The sequence below is a fragment of the Cuculus canorus genome, chromosome 7 (genome assembly GCF_017976375.1).
Source record: "Cuculus canorus isolate bCucCan1 chromosome 7, bCucCan1.pri, whole genome shotgun sequence".
NCBI classification, from domain to species: Eukaryota; Metazoa; Chordata; class Aves; order Cuculiformes; family Cuculidae; genus Cuculus; species Cuculus canorus.
Genome location: NC_071407.1, coordinates 4,743,026 through 4,766,293, shown reverse-complemented (window position 1 = coordinate 4,766,293; position 23,268 = coordinate 4,743,026). Strand labels below are relative to the sequence as shown.

At 40.9% G+C, this 23,268-nt stretch overlaps 1 protein-coding gene across 2 annotated transcripts in view; it reads left to right on the top strand.

The window, feature by feature from the left end:
* The window catches only part of FHIP2A (FHF complex subunit HOOK interacting protein 2A), a 42,239-nt gene that overhangs the window by 11,081 nt on the left and 7,890 nt on the right, over nt 1-23,268 (top strand). Inside the window, exons 3-15 of one of the 2 annotated variants that reach the window (XM_054071616.1) lie at nt 342-511; nt 3,334-3,438; nt 4,098-4,220; nt 6,540-6,578; nt 9,088-9,381; nt 10,239-10,435; nt 11,579-11,693; nt 11,799-11,875; nt 11,980-12,172; nt 13,923-14,092; nt 15,330-15,473; nt 17,239-17,329; nt 19,465-19,608. In XM_054071616.1, the coding sequence (XP_053927591.1) occupies nt 342-511; nt 3,334-3,438; nt 4,098-4,220; nt 6,540-6,578; nt 9,088-9,381; nt 10,239-10,435; nt 11,579-11,693; nt 11,799-11,875; nt 11,980-12,172; nt 13,923-14,092; nt 15,330-15,473; nt 17,239-17,329; nt 19,465-19,608 (1,862 nt within the window). The remainder of the gene's footprint in view (nt 1-341; nt 512-3,333; nt 3,439-4,097; nt 4,221-6,539; nt 6,579-9,087; nt 9,382-10,238; nt 10,436-11,578; nt 11,694-11,798; nt 11,876-11,979; nt 12,173-13,922; nt 14,093-15,329; nt 15,474-17,238; nt 17,330-19,464; nt 19,609-23,268) is intronic. The other variant, XM_054071617.1, reaches the window with a different exon arrangement.

Sequence of the window (23,268 nt, the reverse complement as noted above, 5' to 3'; positions counted from 1 at the left end):
TTATAAAGACAGGGTGGATATTAACTGGAAGATTAGACTTTTCTCCCCTTAAGCTTGGTTTCTGGCTGCAAAAATTCTCTTTTTTCGCTGTATAATTAATGCATATTTTGAAATTGATCATTTCACCTTTTCCCCATTCCAAGGTCAGTGCACACATTCTAGTTTACATTTCCAGATATAGTTCTGAAAATTCGATCCAAGACATGTTAAAAAACTAACATAATATATGTAAGATCCTTTAAATGAGGAGGCATGTTTTTAAATCTTAAATTTGGAACTGAACTTAAGAAAAGTGAGGACAATATTTTAATCACTCTTAATTGCACATCTCTTCTATTTAGATGACAAAGCTCCTGTGACCGATACCAACATCCCTTCTCACCTGGAACAGATGTTGGATATTCTAGTTCAAGAAGAAAATGAGAGGGAATCAGGTGAAACAGGACCGTGTATGGAATATTTGCTACACCACAAGATTTTGGAGACACTCTACACACTGGGAAAAGCTGATGTATGTACTGAACAGAGCAGATTATCTTCTGTGTGAGCCCCTGCTTAGAATCATAGTATGACCTGAGTTGAAAGGGACCCACAAGAATCATTGAATCCAACTCCTGTTCCTGCATAGGTCAAACCCAGACTTCACACAGTATGTCTAAGGTCATTGTCCAAATGCTTCCTGAATATTGTCAGGCTTGGTGCTGTACTGCATGCCTGGAGAGCACTGGCTCCACCACCCGCTGGGGGAAGAACCTTTTCCTAACATCCAACCTAACCCTCCCCTGTCACACTTTCATGCCATTCCCTCAGGTCTTATAATTGGTCACCAGAGAGAAGAGATCAGCGTCTGCTCCTCCTCCCTTGTGAGGCAGCACTAAACTGCCGTGAGGTCTCCTCTCAGTCTTCTGCAGGCTGAACAGACCAGGTGACCTTAGCTGCTCCTCATATTGCTTCTCCTCTAAACCCTTCACCAGCTTTGTGCCCTCCTCCGGACACTCCGCAGTAGCTTTAGATTTTTTTTATACTGTGCCCTCCAAAACTGCCCTCAAGGTGGGGCCGCACCAATGCAGAGCAGAGCAGGACAGTCGCCTCCCTTGAGTGGCTGGCGATGCCGTGCTTGGTGCACCCCAGGACGTGCGTGGCCCTCTTGGCTGCCAGGGCACACTGCTGGTTCATGTTTAACTTGCAGTTGATCGGACTGCAAGGGACTGAAGTTCTACAGTAGATGGTAGTGTGGGACACTGAACTGTAGGAAAGAGCTGTTCGTTTCTGTTACCAGCGTGTTACAGAAGGCAGTCCTTTAGGAGTCTGATCAAAGCGAGACAGCCAGTAAGATGCTGACTGAGGGAGAACCCTGAGATTTGTTATTCACCGCTCTGATGATATTGATTGTGAAGATAGGTGAAACACTTTTGTTCAGTGTAGGATTTTTCTGCTTTCTTCGAGACCATATTATCCCTCTCTGTCCTTTGTTAAATGTTGGGAGGTTCTTGGGTGAAACATATTGGGTTAAATGCAAATGTTGTTTCATTTTTCTGAATGTGATGAGTTCTTGCTCAGAAAGACCTCCATGTCAGGAAGCATTAATTTAAGCTGATCCCTGGACAGCTTTCACGTCAGAGTCTTTGGTATGAATGTAGTCCTTGGCAACGTTGTGTGATCCTTCTCATATCTGCTTTGCAGTTCGTGTGAAATTAGCTTCATTGTCCCGGTGCATTTTTGCTGTCTTTCTTGGCGTACTTATGAGCTGCAGTTCATGGGATTGGATGGATCGTGGGGTGAATTAACTTGGCAGCCCTTGTTCTAGAGCTTTTTGTATCACGGTACAAGTGCAGTTAGGAAAGCGTAGTGTCTGCTGTTCCGTGGATGAATGGAGCTTTCCATGGTTTCACTGCCAGTCAGCCTTTTGCACATTGCCATGAGTTTTTAAGCTGCTTGATTTTACATATATAGACAAGGTAAGGTGCAAGCTATCAGAGACTGAGGTACTCCTTGCTCTGGAAGGAGCCAGAGTTCCACCGTTGCTGTTACTGTACCAGCTGTCCTGCAATCAGGCTAGGATGCATGATACAATTAAAAAAACACTTACTCAGATATACGACTTGTTCAGTAATCCATAAACTTTGTCAAGAAACCAAGATGAAAAGGAGACATATGTGAAGTGGGTAATTAGTAATATGTTTCTAAGAGTTGAGAGAAGTCATTTCACACTCATGCAAATATGCCTGTACAAGCAATTCTTGTACAGCCTGTCTTTATACTTTGCCACTTGTGAGTTGATACATCTGAAGTAAACAGACAGTTCAGTACTTGCAAGATGTTGCAAAGATCTGTTGCAAAAAGAATAATATCATAGAATCATAGAATGGTTTGGGTTGGAAGGGACCTTAAAGATCATCCAGTTTCAACACCACTGCGGTGGGCAGGAACACTTTCCACTGGATCAAAGTTGCTCAGAGCCCCATCTAACCTGGCCTTGAACACCTTCAGGGATGGGGCAGCTGCAGCTTCTCTGAGTAACCTGTGATAGTGCCTTGATGCCCCCACAGGAAAAAGTTTCTTCCTAATACCTAATCTAAATCTCCCCTCTTTCAGCTTAAAACCGTTTCCCTTAGTCCTATGGAGTAACAGCATTCATTAACGTGGTAGAACGTGTTAGAGTCAGGGGAGAATTAGCTAGAAACAGAGATACGTAAAGGATGATGAGCCATCAGCTCTCATGGAGTTAGGAACTGTTGTATGACGTGGTTCTTGAGGGACAGTAGAATAAGAGTCTGGATGTTCCACAGATATTTGTGATTTATTTTGTGCTTAACCTCAGGGAAAATGACAGCTTTCTCTTCTCCTGGGATGTGTGTGCCTTTATAAACACCTCATCTGTCCAGGGTTAATTGCTTGTGAATTTAAAATACCTTTTTTTAGGTATTAAGGTGTTTGTAGTTCATCATTGTGCGTTCGTATTTACTGACTCACTGAATGAGTGGACTTTAAGACAGTACGGTAAAAGACAGCTGACCAGTTAATTCACAGTTATTTTCCCTTATCCCTGTACTGATAGGGAATATTTCCTGGCAGGATTGGTAGAATTCTGCACCAGAGCAATTAACTGAAAGTGTGAATAAGTTGAAAAAGAAAACAGTAATGAGATGCAAAATTTTTTATGGCTCTCTGTTCATATCAATAAAGTAATGTGTTAGCAGATGATGATCTTTTCAAAAATACTTCTGGATAACTTTTTGCAGTTTAATTAGCCATTCTGAGTGACAAATTTGCATCTCTGTTTCTCTTTGTATTTGTTATATTTTTGTTATCGTTGATCTCTTTTTGTTTCAGTGCCCTCCAGGAATGAAACAGCAAGTTTTGGCTTTTTATACAAAACTTCTTGGAAGGATACGACAACCTCTTCTTCCCCACATAAATGTGCATAGGCCAGTGCAGGTACTGCTCAAATTTTAAGTAAACTATTTTTGCATGACAGATTTCTCTTATTCTTCTGTAGCAAATGATATGTTTAATTCTTCCATTGTCAAGCAAGTTAAAGAAACTGCTTTATTGCAGTTATCAGTTGTTATAGAATCATGGAATGGTTTGGGTTGGAATGGATCTCGAAGTCCATCCAGTTCCATCCCCCTGCAATGGGCAGGGACACCTCCCACTAGATCAGGCTGCTCAAAGCCCCATCCAACCTGGCCTGGAACACTTCCAGGGATGGGGCAGCCACAACCTCCCTGGGCAACCTGGGCCAATGCCTCACCACCCTCATTGAGAAGAAATTCTTCCCGATGTCTAATCTAAAGCCATTTCCCTTTGTCCTGTCGCTCCATGCCCTTGCAAAAAGCCCCTCCCCACCCTTCTTGTAGGCCTCTTTCAGGTACTGGAAGGCAACTATAAAGTCTTGATGTGTTGGTGATGAGAGCCTTGAACTACCACCGCAGTGCAAGTAATAAAGAAATCTTGCTCATAGCAATCTAAATCTTGAGTAAATGTTGAAGTCAGTATCCATGCGTCATTATAGTATGTGTTTAGAAAATGAATTCATCTTTCCTAGCAGGAGCTATAATTTACTCTTTGTCTTAATTGTTCGCTTTATGTGACAGAAATTGATCAGGCTGTGTGGTGAAGTTCTGGCAACACCAACAGAAAATGAAGAAATTCAGTTCCTCTGTATAGTATGTGCAAAGCTGAAACAGGATCCGTACTTGGTCAACTTCTTTCTTGAGGTGAGTAAATCAAATCAGAATTTTCAAGGTGTGTTTACTGCATCGCAGACAAAAATCTGATAGAGAATTGGAGGTATCACCTTGCGTTTCATAGCTTAGTTTTCATTCGCTCTGGTTTTTTTTTTTTTTCCTTGTAATATTAGAACTATTTTTTTTCCTACTTCCAGAAACTTGATACATGTGATTATTTTTACTAGAATGTCATTCGGGACTCACAAATAGACCTGCCTGAGGTCCTTTCCTTCTGTAGTGGAAGTGCCTTTAGAGCAGGAATATGAATTTTAACATAGAACGCTGTGTGAGGAAGACCTTGGTTTTCTTGTCTTGTTTTGTCTTCAGCCCAATAAAGACTAAGGGACAGATTGTGAGGGGCATGGAAACCTTGCAAGTTGATAAGTGTTCTGCACGATCGGGCCCCTGCTTGGTGGTGGCACATATGGTCTGGCTGCAGTGCCAGCTCTCTATCTACAACGTGATGTTATTTTATGTCTGTTAGAAAGGCAAATATCTTTACTCCCTCTTCAAACTTAACATGTGGCATTGATGAAATTGGAGTGGGAGGAGAAAGGGTTTCTAGGCTGACTTTCTGTTCCCATTTAGAAAGATCATGTAAAAGTTAAATTTATAAAAGTCCATTTAGAAATGCCTCCTGTTCCCGCTTTAATGTTTCTTATGGTGACACAGTATCCATTAAAAGAAAAAAAAAAAAAAAAAAAAGATCTCGATATAGTGTCCTCCCGGAATATTTTACAAGTTTAGCACAAACAAGGCCTGTGACAGCAGCAAAGATATGTTGTTTCCACTGAGTAAATGAGTATCACTTAGAAGTCAGTAGTAAAGAATCCATGTGGAGTTCATTTATATCTTAAATACCACCCTGATTGCCGTTGTATCCACTGCAGTTGTACAAGCAGGAGAAAGTGTAGAAATGGAAAAGTTAAGCGTTAAAACATTAGACGCCCTCAGAAGCAAACTGATATATATATATATATATATATATATATATATTTATTTTACATGCAGAATATGGTAGAAGTCTAAACTAGGATTACTTTTAATGTCATCTGTGTAAGTTGTATTGTTTGATAAGAGCCCTCCGAATGACTCTTGTACTCAAACAATGCCCTTGAAATCAAACCCGGGAACCCTAGTTGCAAGAAGGTCGAGTGTTTTGTGAGACATCAGTGTTCTTCCCCAAAACAGCAAGATTACAATACTAAAAGTCAGACAGAAAACCAGATTTTCTAAATCCAAATTTCAGAGATTTCTAGTTTCACACAGTACTGGCTATAGAGTTCAGGCAAGCTGAGGAACGTTTCTTGTAGCTCCTGTTCCCTTCACAACATTATTCTAATGTCATTGCCCAAAGCGTGTGTCTTTATAACTCCTGAGGGCTGTTTCCAGGGAAGGTGTTTGCGATGCAGAATTGTCCTTTATTAGGATGGAGTATTCTGGTTGTTTACATCTGTGCCTCTTAGGGGTGCTGGTTTTGTGACTTGGTAGCTGGTTCTGACCTTCACATTTGTGAAGGGGTAGATTTACAGACTTCTGTGCGACATTTCTCTCTCGACTCTCCAGCACACATGAAGTGAGATTCCAGCACACATGAAATGAGATGCAGATACATCTTTCTGAAACTGTTCATATCTGTTGGTTTCATTTCCTCCTTTGACTTTTCCTGATCACTTTCTGCTTTATTTTATGAGCATAAAAAACAGTATGTACAAACCCAGGATTTCCTCCGTATGATTCCATATCAGATAGTTTGTTGATAGAATGCTGTTGATGTTTTGCTAAATCTTTTCCCTATATTGCTTATCCATAAGGCTGTATGGAATAACTGTATCTCTTGAGCAAGTGAATTTTGTTGTAGAAATAAGAACTGCATTCTACTTTCTTGAACCTTTAAAATCTATGCTAGCTTTATTTTGGCGTTAATTTATTCTTTTGTTTGAACTGAGATTTCCTTGCTCTTGTGTAGAGGGGAGAAGCACACGTAGGAATGTTTGTCCGATCACCTCTGAGTCATTATTTTATGCTAAACTTGTTACCTCGTATTTTTACTTCTTTGTTTATTCTTCAGTTGCCTCATCTCCTCTCATCTTATGCAAGATACTCCTTGGAACTGAGTTGTTCCATGCAGAGGGACACGATTCTCTGTTTCAATTTCTTTCTTTCAACTGCAGATTGTGAACGTCTCATATATCATGAAAATATACAAATGTATTTTTACGTTGTCTGCTCTCCATTGATGCTGAATTCAGTTAGGAGTTGTCTAGGAAGCGTTGAATATATGTTTTATGTAACCTTTTCTATTAGGTCATTCAAGATCCTGTTTTACATCTTTGCAGGAGGCAGGTGAGCGGCTAAGCTGCAGCATTTGCATGATTAGAGGATGGAAGCTTAAACACATGCAAAACCTCTGCCTGTGTGTTGTTCGATGTGCAGATTTGCTTTGTGTCACCTGCCCAGTGTATGAGTAATGAGCTGTGGACAGATTCTAGAGGCATTCGTACATGTATATATGTTAGGTCTTCTCATCCATGTCTCAGCTAAATAAACCGTGGCCTTTCAAAAGACTTCAGAAGAGTCCAGGCATGGGGTAATAGGCCAACAGTATCCTGGGCCGCATCAAAAGAAGCGTGGCCATCATGTTGAGGGAATGATTCTGCCCCTCTACTCCTCTCCTGTGAGACCCCACCTGGAGTCCTGTGTCCAGTTGTGGAATCAACAACATAAGAAGATTTTGGAGCTGTTGGAACAGGTCCAGAGGACGGCTACAAAGATGACCAGAGGGCTGGTCTGCTATAAGGACAGGATGAGAGAGTTGGGGTTGTTCAGCCTGGAGAAGAGAAGGCTCTAGGAAGGCCTTAGAGCAGCTTCCAGTACCTGAAGGGAGCCTACAAAAAAGCTGGGGAGGGACTTCTGACAAGGACATGGAGTGACGGGACGAGGGGGAATGGCTTTAAATTGGAAGGGGGCAGACTTAGACTAGGCATTAGGAAGAAATTCTTCACAGTGAGGGTGGTGAGGCACTGGCCCAGGCTGCCCAGGAAGTTGTGGCTGCCCCATCCCTGGAGGTGTTCAAGGCCAGGCCGGATGGGACCTTGAGCAGCCTGATCCAGTGGGAGGTGTCCCTGCCCATGGCAGGGGGGTTGGAACTGGATGGGCTTTAAGGTCCCTCCCAACCCAAAGCATTCTGTGATTCTATGAAACACATTTTGGTTGCTTATGCATTTCACACTGTAAAAAAGACATGTTCAAGGAGTAATTTTTCTACTGTAGTCAGAAATCAGACTTATTTTATAGTGTGTGGTATGCTGCTTTTACCACCGGTTGCCTCTCCAGGGACCTGGTTATATGAGTGAATCACAACATGCAGTACAAATTCTCCACAAAGAGTGCACATCCATCAAGTCGACATTCACAGCAGCTCCGGTTTGCTGCCTGAGACGGTCGTGCAGTCTCTCCTTGCTGGTTTGGCTTTACTAAACACCATTAACCACAAATGGTTATGCTTTTCAATTATTAATGCTTGAGAGATATTTGTAATAATTTTGACGTTATCGCGGAGGAGGGAAACCCTTCGGATTTATAATCTCACAACCATACTCACTTGAAGAAATGTCTTGTGCAGAAGTCTAATTTATGGTTCTAATAAAGTATTATTCACCTGTGCTTGTGCTGGAAGAACAATGAATTCTTGCCTTGCTGTTTCTTTTTAGTTACAGAGCACAGATTTAAATGTCATTTTATGTGCTGGAGACAGATTTATGGGAAGAGAGAGGTGGGTTGCAGTAGAGATGTTTCTGAGAAGGTTCTCTGTGATCTGTTATAGCATTCACTGCCCGGAGTTAACTTCTCGTGTCCTCCGTCCATTCAGTCTGCTGAACTTTTTCTTCATGAGAAACACAACTTGAGAGTACTGTGTTGTCATAAGAGACATTTTCTCCCTTTCCTGTTGAAGATAAAATCTCCGGAAGTTTAGAATTAGTTTAATTCTGCTGGTGAAGGGGCTGGAGGACAGGCCTTAGGAGAGGCGGCTGAGGGAACTGGGGTTGTTCAGCCTGAAGAAAAGGAGGTTGAGAGGGGAGGGAGAGACCTTAACACTGTCTGCAACTACGTGAAAGGAGGTGGTTGTAGCAAGGTGGGCATCGATCCCTTGTCCCAGGTGACAGGTGACGAGATGGAATGGCCTTAAGCTCTACCAGAAGAGGTTCAGATTACACACCAGGAAAAATGTATTCACCGAGAGGATTCTCGAGCACTGGCAGAGGCTGCCCAGGGAAGTGGTTGAGTCCACGTTACTGCAGGTCTTTGAAAGACAGGTAGATGAGGTATTTGGGGATCTGGTTTAGTAGTGGACAGATACGGTTGGACTCGATATTAAAGATCTTTTCCATCTAAACAATTCTGTGATTTTATGATAACGGTAGTTTAATTTCCAACTGGAAATAGTGTTTCAGTCATTAGATGAATTTGACCTAGGAAGGGATGCTTTATATTGTGCACTAAGGTCCAAAGTTGCACTCAAAATGAAAAACTTCTATAAAATAATGGGCAAATCGAGCAAATATGCGCTATCAGTGATGGAGAGAAAAAAATGCTATCTCTTTGTAAGTGGCATATTCAGCCTTGAGCCAGAATGGTGCAGGGCTTAAGAGAAATTGAAGCAGATTAAAAAATGCGTTAGGTTTAAAAACTCCTGTGCTCCCCAAACCCATGACGTTGTACATGGTTGCCGTGTCCAGCCTTGTAGGGAACCACTTCAAACACAGATGTAAAAAATTTGTTTGTAGTAAATTTCTGCTTCAGGATGAACAGTAATTTCAACTGTGGAATTCCAACAAAATGCTTTCCTTTACAGAGCAAGTTAAAAGCAATGGCTTCCAAAGGATCAGCGGGTGTAATCACAGAAGACATGCTAAAAAGCCAAGACTCTTTGAAAACAGATACAGGACAGCCTGTTCAGCCAGAGGAAATGCCTAGTGCTGCTGCGGTGGAGCAAATGGAGAAGGAGGATGACCTCCTGCAACAGACAGATGATCTCTCTTTTAGTCTAGATGAACTAAATGTCACGTCATCACCCGAGTCCTCCTCTGTTTGTCCAAATCAAGACTATAATTTAGTGAATTCTCTCCTAAACCTCACTAAAAGTCCGGTGAGTTGGTTTTTTTTCTAGCTCTCTTTAATGTGATTAACTGAAGTAGTTTGGACGCTGTGTGAAGTGGGCAGAGGGAGCAAATGTACATGGGTGTACACACTGTATTTTAGCTAGAAAAGGTAAAATGAGGTTTGCTTTGCAGATTGCTTTAGTACAGTGGCAATTTTCTTTGCCAATTCAGATTGAGGTAAAAATCCTATTTTTGAAAATTATGTTTGTTAGTAGTAACATAAGTGGGTTTTGAGCATTTTCGGTAGAATACTGTATGTTTCACAGACAAGCTAGGTAAGATAATAATTAGGTTAAACATAGCATAGAGAGTATTTTGAAAACTACTTTCAGTTGTACTTACTTAACCAAACCCATTCTTTCTATAAAGGCCCAGGGTTATCTCTCAGCATTTGATTTCTTTTAGGAACAACTGCTGTATGTCTTACCCAGCTCCATCCTCAGTTTCTTACTCAGTCTTTCAGAAAACGTAGAAGAGGGTTGGGCAAGCCTGTAATTGCTCAGCAGTGTTGAGAGCAGAAAACTGAATTACCCTTGTGCCTCGTTATTAAGCGATAGTTTGTTTACATTCTCCAATATCTTCGTCTGAAGCTGCCCTACAGCAGCAGTTCTGTCAACCTGAAGGCTGCAGTTGAGTTCTTAGTATTTGACATGGATTCAAGTGAGAGTCTTTATATTGTGCCACTCAAATTCACTAGAATTCAGTTTTGATGACTGAAAAGGTAACAAAAAGAAAGGCATTCACTCACTGTGGTGGAATGGAGAGGTTTTTATTTGGGAGATATTTGCTTCTTGTTTTCAAGTGTTTTCACCCTCTAATTAATTCTTCCATGCCCTTCTGCCAGGACGGCCGGATAGCGGTGAAGGCCTGTGAAGGCCTTATGCTTCTGGTGAGTTTGCCAGAACCAGCAGCTGCCAAGTGCCTCACTCAAAGCACTTGTTTATGTGAATTGTTGACAGACAGGCTGGCCACCCTCTACAAAGCCCTGCCTCAGTCCCTGGATCCCTTAGACATTGAAACAGTGGAGGCAATTAACTGGGGGTAAGACTTTTATTTTTGTACTTAATACCTAACGTGACTTTGTGCCCTTCCCCGAAACTGATTTCCTGTAGGTAGATAAGTTGTATAAAATACTCACCACCCCCCCCACTGAAGTCCCAAGCGCAGAGGCGAGATCCCAGCACAGCAGCGTGACTTCAGGCATCGCGTATATGTGTGATTTCCAACACGGGGCCGAGTTTGGCTGCCAGTCCTTTGCAGAGATTCCTGTTGGGGTGCAGGTTTTTCCACTGAATTGTGGTGGTGTAGCTGCAGTATCAGGTACCAGTTATTTTCTTGTGCAAATGTTAAGAATTTAGGAACATAAACTTTTCACTGTAAGCTGCTGCAGGAGGCAGAAAAGGTACATTTGATAACAGGCTACTGTTGCTGAATTTTTACCCTAAAGAAGAAGAAGGAAAGAGTAACTGCATAACTTACCAGCACTAAGTGAAAGACACGTACCTGTTATCCTAACTGCTTGCTTGTTAGATCCTCGAAACACTTCTTTTCCCTGCTCTGTCCTCATTTTTATGAGTTGTTCATGATCTGTTAGTACTGAGGCGAAACGTAGGTGTGTGCAAAATACCCACCACAATTTCTAGGAGCTGGACTTGGAAGTTAGAAGGGTAAAAACAGCTTTGAATAATGGGATAAATAATCCCTGGACTGCTTTACCAAATAAAATGGTGAATTTGTTGCTCCATAGAACATTGAGCATTTAAATCGAGATACATTGTTTTTTTTTTCTGAAGTATACGGTCTAGTTCAGGTGTGCGTTGTGTGGTTTTGGTGGACTTCGAGGTTGCTTACAGAGTAGAGAAGAGTGGTTGCCTTCATTTTATGCTTCTCTAACTACAGAAATTACAGGTGCAGTTCCTGTGGTTTCTGTTTCCTGGGAAAACAGACCAGGTGATAAGTTTTGCCTTCTAAGTCAAGAAATACCCAGCAGAGTTCTTCTGCTGTACGTCCGTGGGACTATTTAGTGTTCCACTGCATAACTGTGTAATGAGAGCACTGCCAGATGAGTAGAAACCAGCAGAAAAGCTATTGTAGATCTTAAATGATTTTGTTAAGTTCAATAAGAATAAAGTCTAAAATTCTTCAATTGTAGACTGAATAAATATAATTTCCTGTGTTCTCTAGTTTGGATTCCTATAGCCACAAAGAAGATGCATCTGCTTTTCCAGGGAAAAGAGCATTGATTTCATTTCTTTCATGGTTTGACTACTGTGATCAACTCATCAAAGAAGCGCAAAAGGTTTGAAATGCTTATGGATGATATAAATCCATTCAATGAATAAGCAGTTCCAGTTGTTTCTTAGCTTTTGAGTTTGAGACGTACCATTTTCTACTTCTGTTTCAGACTGCTGCTGTTGCTATGGCAAAAGCTGTGCGGGAGCAGTTTTTCATTGATGTTATGGAACCTCAGCTGATGCAAACGTGAGTAGCATCCTACAAAGCACAGCAGAACAGAATCTGAATCAAGCTGGTTTTTTCGGCTGAAATCCCCTACATCTATATCTGACATAGAATTTTTTCTTCAGTTCAGAGATTGGAATCCTCACATCAACTGCGCTGTTGCATCGCATTGTTCGTCAAGTGACTTCAGATGTCCTGCTGCAGGAAGTAGTTTATTTTATACTGGGAGAACACAGAGAGCCAGAAACTTTGACAGACATCAATAAGCATCCATTGCGACACAGATTAATTGAACACTGTGATCATATTTCTGACGAGGTGAGAATGATATAATAATGTCTGCTGGCCAGTTCTGTCTTGCATAGAGTCTGTAAAAATGCCATCATGAGGTCTTTTCTTCATATTTGTTTCACTTAATCTTTTTGCCAAGGAAGAGTTCTGACTGCTAGCCTTACACTTTCCTTTTGAAAATGAAAGTCAAGCTGTTTTGTCCGGCTAAAACATTTTTCCCACTAATAAAGATGCTTTGCTAAATTTGCTTGCCCCCTATGCACATCTGCTAGGGCTTGCTCATCTGTAAGATAGGGCAGAATCATGTTTTGTAATTGCGTTTTGATTTAAGCTTTGTTATATATTGCATCGCTGTTATTCTCAGGGATATGATTTAGTAGTGAACAGGGATGGTGGGACTCTGTGATCTCAAAGGTCTTTTCCAACCAAACGATTCTATGATTCTCCATGTTTTGTCACTTCTGTCACAGAGGGTATAGTTAAAAACTTACTATTTTATCTATGAAGTGTGGTCTGAGGACATACACAATGCAAATTGAAAGATGCTGTAGTAACTTCAAGTGTTTTACATAGAATGAACACTGTTAAAGTAAGTGTCTTCAGTAAAATCTGTCCTCAGGTGCTGCTTGTTTCTTTTTTTCCGTGAAACAACCTGCACCCTCTACTTTTTTTAAATAAAACCCAAGCTTGCCTGAAACTTCAGCGTACTTGTCTGCTCACCCCCTCAAAATCAGTTACCTGCATAAATTAGTTGATCTTTGCAAAGCTAAGCACTCTAAAGCTGTCTTTAAAAACTGACTCTGTATTAAAGTCCGCCTCCTTTCAAAAGCCTACATAATATCTGTGTGTAAAAATCATAGAATCATAGGATGGTTTTGGTTGGAAAAGACCTTTGAGATCATCAAGTCCAAGCATGAATCCAGCCTTGCTAAGTTTGCCACCAGACCATGTCCCCAAGTATTGACATCTACTTGTCTTCTAAATGCCTCTGAGGATGGTGACCCAATCACCTCCCTGGGCAGCCTGTACCAATGCTTGACAACACCTTCAGTAAAGAAATTCCTCTTAATATCCAACCTAAATCTCCCCTGGTACATCTTGAGGCCATTTCCTCTTGTCCTGTCACTGGCTACCAGGTGCAAGGGACCAATCCCCACCTCGCCACAGATCCTTTTAGGTAGTTGTAGAGAGTGATAAGGCCTCTTATCACTCAGTCTCCTTTTCTCCAGATTAAACAACCCCAGTTCTCTCAGCTGCTCCTCATAAGGTTTGCGCTCTAAACTCTTCACCAGCGTCGTTGCCCTTCTCTGGACACCCTCCAGCATCTTGATGTCCTGGTAGTCATCTCTAGGCTATCATTCTAGTCACAATATCCCAGTATTTGTTTTATTCTGAGTATTCACTACTAATTTTCAGTCCTGTTTGGTGTCTCACCTGCACAATGATAGCCATCTTCCATCAGAAATCTGATAGTAATACGGAAAGCTAAGTTCTCTGGGTGTTCTTTTTATTATTTTGGCAGATGTTAGAACAGTGCTTGTTTTACTGGGAAAAAAGTGCATCCATATATTGATTTTTTCAAATGCATATGAAGTCGTCATCCATGTTTATATCACATTCAGCATAACAATTTCCTCGTTTTTTTGTAGAATTTTTACTTCCTTCCATAACGTAGATAAGTAATTGCAGTGTTCTAGGATGTGCAAACCACAAATCAGGCAAAAAGCATAAGGCAGCAGTGCATCTTTTTATTGAATTTGTACTTTTTGTGTTGCAGATCAGCATAATGACTTTACGAATGTTTGAGCACCTTTTGCAAAAACCCAATGAGCACATTCTTTATAATTTGGTTCTGAGAAATTTAGAAGAAAGAAACTACATAGAATACAAGCCTTTCTGTCAAGAAGATAAAGATGTGGTAGAGAATGGACAGATCGCAGGAGCGGTGTAAGTTTCTTTACTAAGGAAAGCGTTCATAACAGCTAATGTGGATCCTTATTTTCGAACAAAACAGGATTCTTTTTCAATAATTGAGAGAAAAGAGAGCATAGATGGCACTGTGAGTGCTCTGTGTTTTACTCTGTATTTGTAAGGTGATGCTGAAATTATTGTATCAGCAGCTTATGGACATTCTTAAAACAGTAACAGAAAAGCCAAAATTATCAAAAGCCTCTTTCCTGAGTAACAGGCACTCAAAGTTCTTCCTGAATCCATTTACTTAGCACCTACCTAACTTAAGTCTATGCCTATTTGTATTGGTTTTAGTGAGATTATCTTTGAAGTCCGTCACTTGGGTGTCTTGCTTACATTTATGTTCTTGAATTCTTTTTTCACTGGAAAACATAACTCGTGTAACTCCATTTTTTTTTCAGTGGGAGTCATAAGGAATAGTCACACCACTTATGTTATGTATCTTAATTTAGATATTTGAGAGTCATCTAAAATAGTCTAATGATCTCCTGGACTATAAGTTTTTAATGTAAAAAGTGTGGCTAAAGAGTTCAAGTGATTAATGAGGTGACACTTTTCTACCAGTCAAAATGTCTACTCTGTTATTGAGATCAAAGAGTTATAGTTTTTCTTCAAAACAAAGTTTGTTGGGTATTTATAAAGGTTAGTATTTCTGTATATGAATTTCTGTGTGTTTTAGTATTGCTGTATAAATTAGGTAAAATGAAGTTATCTGACCTCATAGAGGCCTTCAGTACCTGGAAGGGGCCTAAAAGAAAGCTGAAGATGGACTTTTTAGATGGTCATGTAGTGATAGGACAATGGGAAATGGCTTTAAGTTGTAAGAGGGAAGGTTTAGATTAGACATTAGGAAGAAATTCTTCACGATGAGAGTGATGAGGCCCTGGCCCAGGTTGCCCAGGGAAGTGGTGGCTGCCCCATCCCTGGAAGTGTTCAAGGCCAGGTTGGATGGGGCTGGGAGCAACCTGATCTAGTGGGAGGTGTCCCTGCCTATGGCAGGGGGCTGGAACTTGGATGGGCTTGGAGATCCCTTCCAACCCATCCTGTGATTCTATATTAGTTAGGTAAAAAGATGTGAATATGATAGGGGTCTGGAAAGCATCCTCGTTGTTCAGAGAAGAAAAATAGAAAGCACACTTTTTGAGCCAGAGGGTTTCCTGCCTTCCATAACATCCTGTGAATGATTATATTTTTGTCTAATATAATCTCACAGAGACCTAGAGGAAGATCCGTTATTTACTGATATGTCTCCAGATAACACCTTGTCAACTCAAGAGTGGCTCAGTGCTTCTCCACCTGTCAGTCCAGAACATCCAAAAAATGATGGGAAGACTGAAGTTCATAAAATTGTAAATAGGTAAGTTGAAACAAACACTTAAAGAAATCTCTGCCTGTGTGGGTGTCTGCACACACTGTGCAAGCTGAATATTCTCTGTAATGGATGTTCTGTGCCAGCTGGTAAAATGACTCCACAGGAGGAGATTATGTGGTATTTTATCAGAAAGCTACTCCTGGAAGATTAGAGCTTACAATAAGTAAAAATTATTCATCATAGATGAGAAAAATACAGGAACTTTACAGCTAATGGTCTAGTTGTATGCTCAAAAATTCATTATGAAAGCCTCCTTGATTATAAAACTTCATTTTCTCAAAAATATTTGCTATACTTAAACTGCTATTCAGGACTTGACCCTTCTGGAGAAGACTGGGGAGTCTTGCCGTAAACATTTTGGGGGGATAAAGCCCTCAAACTTGCTAAAGTTCCTTAAATGCGTGTATAAAAGTAAATAATTGCTATGATAGAGCTAACCTGCTGTTCCCTGAAAACCAAGGGGCACCTCTGTCACCTGTAACAAACCTTTGTGCCTGATAGACCTGCTGCAAATTGGATATCCCAAAGAGGACAGGCTCTGCTCTAAGCAACTTAGTGATGGTAATTCTCTTAGCAGCTGGTGTTAGGACAAGTGCTGTTTGCTCTGTTAACAGGCGGCAGCAAAGCAGCACTGATATTTCAACACTGACTTGTCTTCTTACCCAGAAATAATCAAAGGTGCTCACCAAAGGAAGCAAACAGCCGAGGGCAGTCAGCATAGAACAGCACCGTTGCTTCTTGCCTTCTTTCCCCTGGCGCTGCTGTTTATAGTGGACATGGTTTGGAGCAAAGACACAAAGAATGCTCTCCTTAATTTACCTCTTGTAATCTCCATCAGTGAATAAAAATGCTTTTTTGTGTTTTTTTAAGATCAGATGAACTCCATACGAAAAGTCAGCTACTATGTATTGCTGCAGATAAATCTTACAGGTGCTTCCAACCTCCTTGGGGTGTGGAGAAAGCTGAAATTTGGAAATGGTGTCCAAAGATCGCATTTTATTTTGCTGTCCAGAAATTTTAGGGGGGTTATATTTATTTTTTAAAGACGGTTGTCCTCTAATATCTTTCCCTCATAATTGAGGGCAAGGTCTAGTGGTGGACTTGCATTGATGGTTGGACTTGATGCTTTTCAAGGTCTTTTCCAAAAACCATTCTGTGATTCTGTAATAAGATTCAGAATTTCCTGATGCCTTTTATGTCAGTTATTGGTGAAGTAATGAGGACATGCAGTATTTGCACTACATACCTGCCAAAGGCAATGATATTTGTAACTGGCAAATTTATATGCAGATATTCTTGTATGTTCTCAGAGGTTCGTTTTCTATGAAAACAAAACTATGGTAAATAAAACTGACTTTTAACCGTAATTCTCCTCTTATGGCTCATTTATTCCCCGGTAAGTTTTCCATATGCTGTAATAAGATGGAGCCTGACCTTTAGCAAATACTTGACCTGATTATGAATATTCATTTACATCTCCATTCTGTCTGTTAATTCTCAGAATTCATTACCTCTTCTGCTAGATATAAAACTTCTGAAGTATGGATCTCGTTATTGCAAAGAGCAGTTACAATAGATGTGTTTAAATACATTTTGTATTCTGTGCTCTTCACATCACTTTATGGTAGAATCTGTGGATTAATTGGCCAGAGGATTCAGTGCTGTGTATGCTGTAACTGATGATGAGAAAGCTTTGATCTGGTGCTCCGTGGATTATAGATATTCAGCTGTGTACTTGTTTTCTCTTTAGTTTTCTCTGCCTTGTACCCGATGAAGCTAAGTCGTCATACCACGTGGAGGGTTCAGGTTACGATACTTACCTCAGAGATGCCCACAGACAAGTAAGTCATCGTCCTCCTCCTCAGTCCTTGAGAATTTGAAATGCTTATGAGAACGTACGAGTGGTTCTATAAATAGTGCTGCTAAGTGCATTTTTGGTAATGGAAGATGTGAAAATTCAATTTATATTTTCTAATGAAAACTTACCTTTGGAGACCTTTTGTCGGTGAATCCACCTCGTATTACCCTAGTGGGAATAATGGATGACATGAAATGCATTAATATTCATATAATAAATACACAGAGCGAAAATCTGAACTGCAGATAGATTGTTAATTTGCTTTGCATTTATCTGCATTCTCTTGGAGAATTGCCTGCCAAGCTGTTTGAAAGGACTAAAGGGAAATTAAAATGCTGCATAGGAGTTATGCAATCTGGGGTTTTAAAAATAAAGGCTTATCGCAGGGAATGCGCAGCCCTAAGGCGTTCAGGTTTGAAGTTGGGAGTTTTGGTAGGTAGGGAAGGGTTTATGACTTACCATTCTGAAATAGATTCGGGTTTCATTTTTATAAATCTAATCTAAAGTTGCCTTGGTCAGAGGACAATCTCTGTTTAATTACAGCTTTCTTATTGAAGCCCTGTGAATCGTCTAGGATAGAAAAATTTATGCACAGCAGTAGAGTACCTGAGAGAGCTGTATTTAGTAGGTGCTTAAAACATTCCATAACCTCTGAATTATAACATCAGCAACTCAAGGTGGGAAGCTTGGATTTATGTTTGTTATGTTGTTTTATCTGTAGTACCTCCTGAAAAGAAAGGGAATAGAAAACAAGAGAATAAGGGAACAAAGCTTGATGTAAAATTCCCCTATGTTCTGTTCTTGGATGCCAGAAAACACATATCATCTTTGTATTTCTTTCATGCCTTGGGAAAAAGAGTATTCTGGGAGTTATTAGAGAGCAGAATTGGTTCCTGTCACTTCCTGGCAATGATATGGCTACTGTTAAAATATCTTCCCCCTAAGAATAGCCCTTCCTCTTGCTGTTATTACATCCCAATAGCTGTTCTGCTTCCATATTTCTATTCCTGCAAGCCTGCACAAGTAGGTAAGATACATGCGGTGAAGAGTGCCTGAATCTGTCTTGTCTCTATTTTGCTACTGTTTATTCCCGTGTTCCTTATTTTCGTTGCTATAACCTATGCTATTTCAAGGTACAGTTCCTTGAAAGTGAGACATCAGGCAGCCCACAGCAAATCAGAGGTTGAGAAGGGGTGATAGGAAACAAAGAGGGGGAAGAGGAACCCCTGCAGTACTTTTCATTTGTATCTCCTGCATGTACACATGCCGTTCCTGCCCTGGGAATTGGGGAGCATGGTTATAGATTGGATTGTAAGATAAGCTACACGTCGTACAGTGTACGTGTGGTAACGTACTGATGACAAGAATGTGTTATGACAGTGATTCCTGTGTTAGAGGAATCATAGAATGGTTTGGGTTGGAAGGGAACTTAAAGCCCATCTAATTCCAACCCCCTGCCATGGGCAAGGACACCTCCCACTGGATCAGGGGCTCCAAGCTCCATCCAGACTGGCCTTGAACACCTCCAGGGATGGGGCAGCCACCACTGCTCTGGGCAACTGGGCCCTCATCATGAACGGTTTCTTCCTAACGTCTAATCTCAATCTCCACCCTTCCAATTTAAAGCCATTTCCCGTTGTTCTGTCACTCCATGCCCTTGTAAAAAGTCCCTCCACAGCTTTCTTTTGGGCCCGTTTCAGGTACTGGAAAGCTGCTCTAAGGTCTCCCTGGAGCCTTCTTTTCTCCAGGCTGAACAAAGCCAACCTTCTCAGCCTGTCCTCATAGCAGAGGTGTTCCAGTCCTCAGATCATCTTCGCGGCCTCCTCTGGACCTTTACCAACAGTCCAGAGGAGGGCCACAAAGACCAGGATGTGTATTGTTTTGGGAGCTCTGTTCTCCACTCGTTTTTGTAACTGCTGTAATAGCATGAAAGGAAGAAAATGAGATGTGTGCATAGAAACTGATAGTGTTTGCTTTAAAATGATTGTTCTTTTTAAGCTTAGATTTATTATTTAGCTACAGACTGTGTTTTAAAGGTGTATGGACTACTGAAAGGAAATTGAATGGTTTCCATTGAGGTTTGAGTCTGTTTTCCTACTTTTTTCTACTTTTTTCTAGTTCCGGGATTATTGTGTCATCTGCTTACGGTGGGAGTGGCCTGGATCTCCCAGATCCTTAGAAAAGTGCAATTTAGAAGCACCATTTTTTGAAGGACACTTCTTGAAAGTCCTGTTTGAAAGAATGGGCAGAATTCTTGATCAGGTAAGAAACAGCAGGTTATGAATTCCATTTCTGAGGCTTTCATCACTACTAAAGTGCTAATCTCCATAATGTTCCATGTATTCTTATTGCTCAGGAGTCTGTTATATCACATCATTGTGTAATGTCCCATGTCCTCGGTGCAGGTCTCATAGCTTGCAGGATGTTGTAGTGATCAATATTATCACTTCAACAAAAGCAGAGAACGAAAGCTGTCTTTTCTTTGTTAGCCACTTTTTTGCATGCCAAATGTGTTCTTGACCAGAAATATAGTTTAAATTGATAAGTAGGAAAAGAACATCCTTAAGATAAAGGATGAGGGTAAGACAGTATCTTAGGAATCTCTTCAGTACTAGCATCACTGTTTTCATTTGCTAGCATTCACACTTACAAAGCAAGTCTGTTAAGTAAAATACTGCACAGATCCTGTCTGCCACGTTTCAGTTAACTTCAATCTGAAGTCTTGTTCGGGGAGCAGTTTACATCACTCTGTAAGACGAAAAGAATGTGCTGTATCACAACGAACACTTTACCCATTTTTTTTCAGTTAGAATAAACACTTATCATTGCATGGAAGGTTTCTGGAAGATATCCTTTTCCATTTGCAACGTAAAGTAGCTTCTTCTTTTTTACCTTCAAACCTGTTTGATTACCTTCAAATAGTAAAAGTATAGCTGCCAAGGGCAAACAACTGAGATGTGGTCTGACTGGCTCCTTGTTCTGAAAAGGTGTGACCTGTCAGACCCAGATAAGTACAAAGAAATTTAAAGAAAGGGAATTTTCCTGACCTGTGTCTGCTTCTGTGTTTACCCAGCCTGCATGACCTTGTCTTTCTGGGGAGAAGTGTAGTGAGAGTTCAGGGAGGAGGAAAAGAGGTTGCCGTGTGTGAAAATTTAATGTTTCTAAGCCTTTTTTTAAGTTAGTTAAGTCAACGTGTCTGCTCTAGGTCAAAAAGATAGCTTTTCTTGCCAGTGAGAATGAGCCTTGAAAGTCTAGATTACCCTCCCTGTAATACCAACCAGAGTTGTTACAAATGCAGTAGTACCAGAAGTTTGTACAATTGTCTTCTGTTTCACATGTCGAGCTATCTACAGAATAAACAATTAGCAATGGTAGTGCTAGTTTTCCTGGTCATGAGAAGGACAAGAGCCATTTAAACATATAAACGCATAGGAAACATGGCAGGAAGCCAGCAGCAGGCTGTAGGTCAGCTCTGAGGGTGTTCAGAGGAGGAGGAGGATAATCAAGAGTAACAACCTTTAGAGTTGAGAAGTCAGAAAAGCCAAAGACTCCCATAGCTATATTGTGTATTCTTAGAGTTTTGCTTCCAGTAAACATGTTCTGCACACTTCACTAGTTGAAATGGTTATAGATTGGAGTCATGAAGAAATCTGGGCATTGTTGGCTCTTAGGAAGAACAAGACTTAATGGATGTGAAAACCTTGTTCGAGCAATGACATATAACTATAAAAAGTAAAGAACCCAAGTTGAGCCCTCTGGGAAACACCCAAGTGTCAGATACATACAATTACAACATAAATAGCATCTGGCTTGGAAATGCAGTGTTGATTTTGATATCCTGCATGACACACATTTTGGTTAGTCAGGTCAAAAATGGTTCTTGACTCCAGAAGAATTAAAATGATCTGCCTGAACCAGCCAGCAGGGGTAAACTCTTCTTATATTGTACCAAAACCCTGTCCTAAAACCCAAACTGAAATTCCTAGGGGTTATTCACAGTGAAACACAAATCACATGGAGGGGAAAAAAGCCAAAACAACAGCATCTGGTTTGTATCAGTGACAGGTTTGACATAGTCATAGAATCATGGAATGGTTTGGGTCAGAAGGGACTTATAGCCCATCGAGTTCCACCCCCTGCCATGAGCAGGAACATCCCACTAAATCAGGCTGCCCAAGCCCCATCCAACCTGGCCTTGAACCCCTCCAGGGATGGGGCAGCACCGCTGCTCTAGGCAACCTGGGCCAGGGCCTCCCCACCCTCACAGGAAAACATTCCTTCCTGATCTCTAGTCTAGATCTCCCCTCTTTCAGAAAAAAAAAAACCTCTTGTCCTATTCCTGCACTCCCTGATAAAAAGCCTCTCCCAGGTTTCCTGTAGCCCCAGAAATGGGTGCTAATGTCCCAAGTGAAAAGTGTTGAAAAGCCATTGCTGGGGACACAGTGCTGCTTACAGGCTGTGTTCAGTGTTTCTTTTGCTCTATCGCAATGTGATAGGTAGTTTTTCAGATTTTATGAGGAGGTAACAAAAAACATTGAGAAGTAGTCAGTGTCATTACCGTAGTTCCTGACAGAAGGCAGCTGAGACACACCAGTGAAATTAAACTTGATTCAAGGCTATTCAAATCCAGTACCTCATGTACCAGACCGTACCGCCTTCCTCCTGTTGATACTGTGCGTTTCTATGGAATTCTTTCCTTTTATAAGAATTTCCTGAACTGCAAATTTTGCTCATTTTAACCTTTTTGGTTCTAGAGAAGCTTTTTAGGATGTTATCTCATACAAGGCTGTCTTACTGACTCTGCTGACATATGGACAGGAATAAAAGCTATGTGTGAAGAAGCAGGTTTCCTTAATGCTCTCAATTAGTTCAAATCTCAACAGCAATCTGTCTGAACAATGCAGCATCCTTATTGCTTTGTTTCCTTCTCCTGAACGTCAGATAATGCTCATGGTTTCAAAGCTTCCTAATGAATTGACTGACTCAGACAACACTAAAGACCTTCTCCTACAGTTCAGTGGAATGGATTTATGGATAGAATTTGTGTCTCTGTCTGCAGAGTATTTTTCCACAATAATTCAAAATGTAGGGATCTTTTTTACCTATAACATCTCTGGTCCAGGGGCTGAAAGCTTCATTTGTTAGAAGATGTGGATGAATCCATTGCTCGAATATCAAGTGCAGAAATAACTGCTACTGACTGGAAGAAATAAGTGCTTTCACTCCGAAAGATCTGTAAGACAACTCCCTCTGCAGTGCAGCAGTGTGTGGTAATGAATTCTGGAATAAGGCACCGAACTATTCGTTAGGTGTCCACATCCAGTCAGCGGAAATTTTGTCTGAACAGCCCCAGTAGTGTCTGGAGCTGTCAGACTGAAAAGCAGGTCGGTGTCTCTGTTAGTGTGAAGTGAATCCTCATCTCAGCTTCCTTGACTGTAGTGATGGAAATCTCAGCTCTGTTGCCTGAACTGAGATATCTGTTGCCATTTTTGTGATGCTCGGGATAGTCTCTTCCTGTTACAACACAGATCTTGCAGGATCCACCCTCTGTGGAGCCTTCAAGAGACCAACAGATACTCTTGAGCATCTGAGGTGGCAGGAGATGTTTGTGTAGGCAAGTATATCAAGAGCCAGATCTCTGTTGTGTAGGCTAATGTGAGCTTAGACATGTAGACATATCTAAATATATATCTTAACCTGAAGCTGAATTCTTCCAAATCTTACAGTCTGGAAGAGAGAAGAATCTAATCTCTAGAATGCTAACTTTAGAGCATAAAGGTGATAATTTGAGGCCACAAAATCATCCTCTTGTAGATAGGATTATGCCACTGAAGGTGTTAGTGCTGATATGCAGAGGAATTGAAGGAAGGCCCTTGTAATCCAGTTCAGGTAAAATCAACAAGGTTGAGTGAAACCACCTGG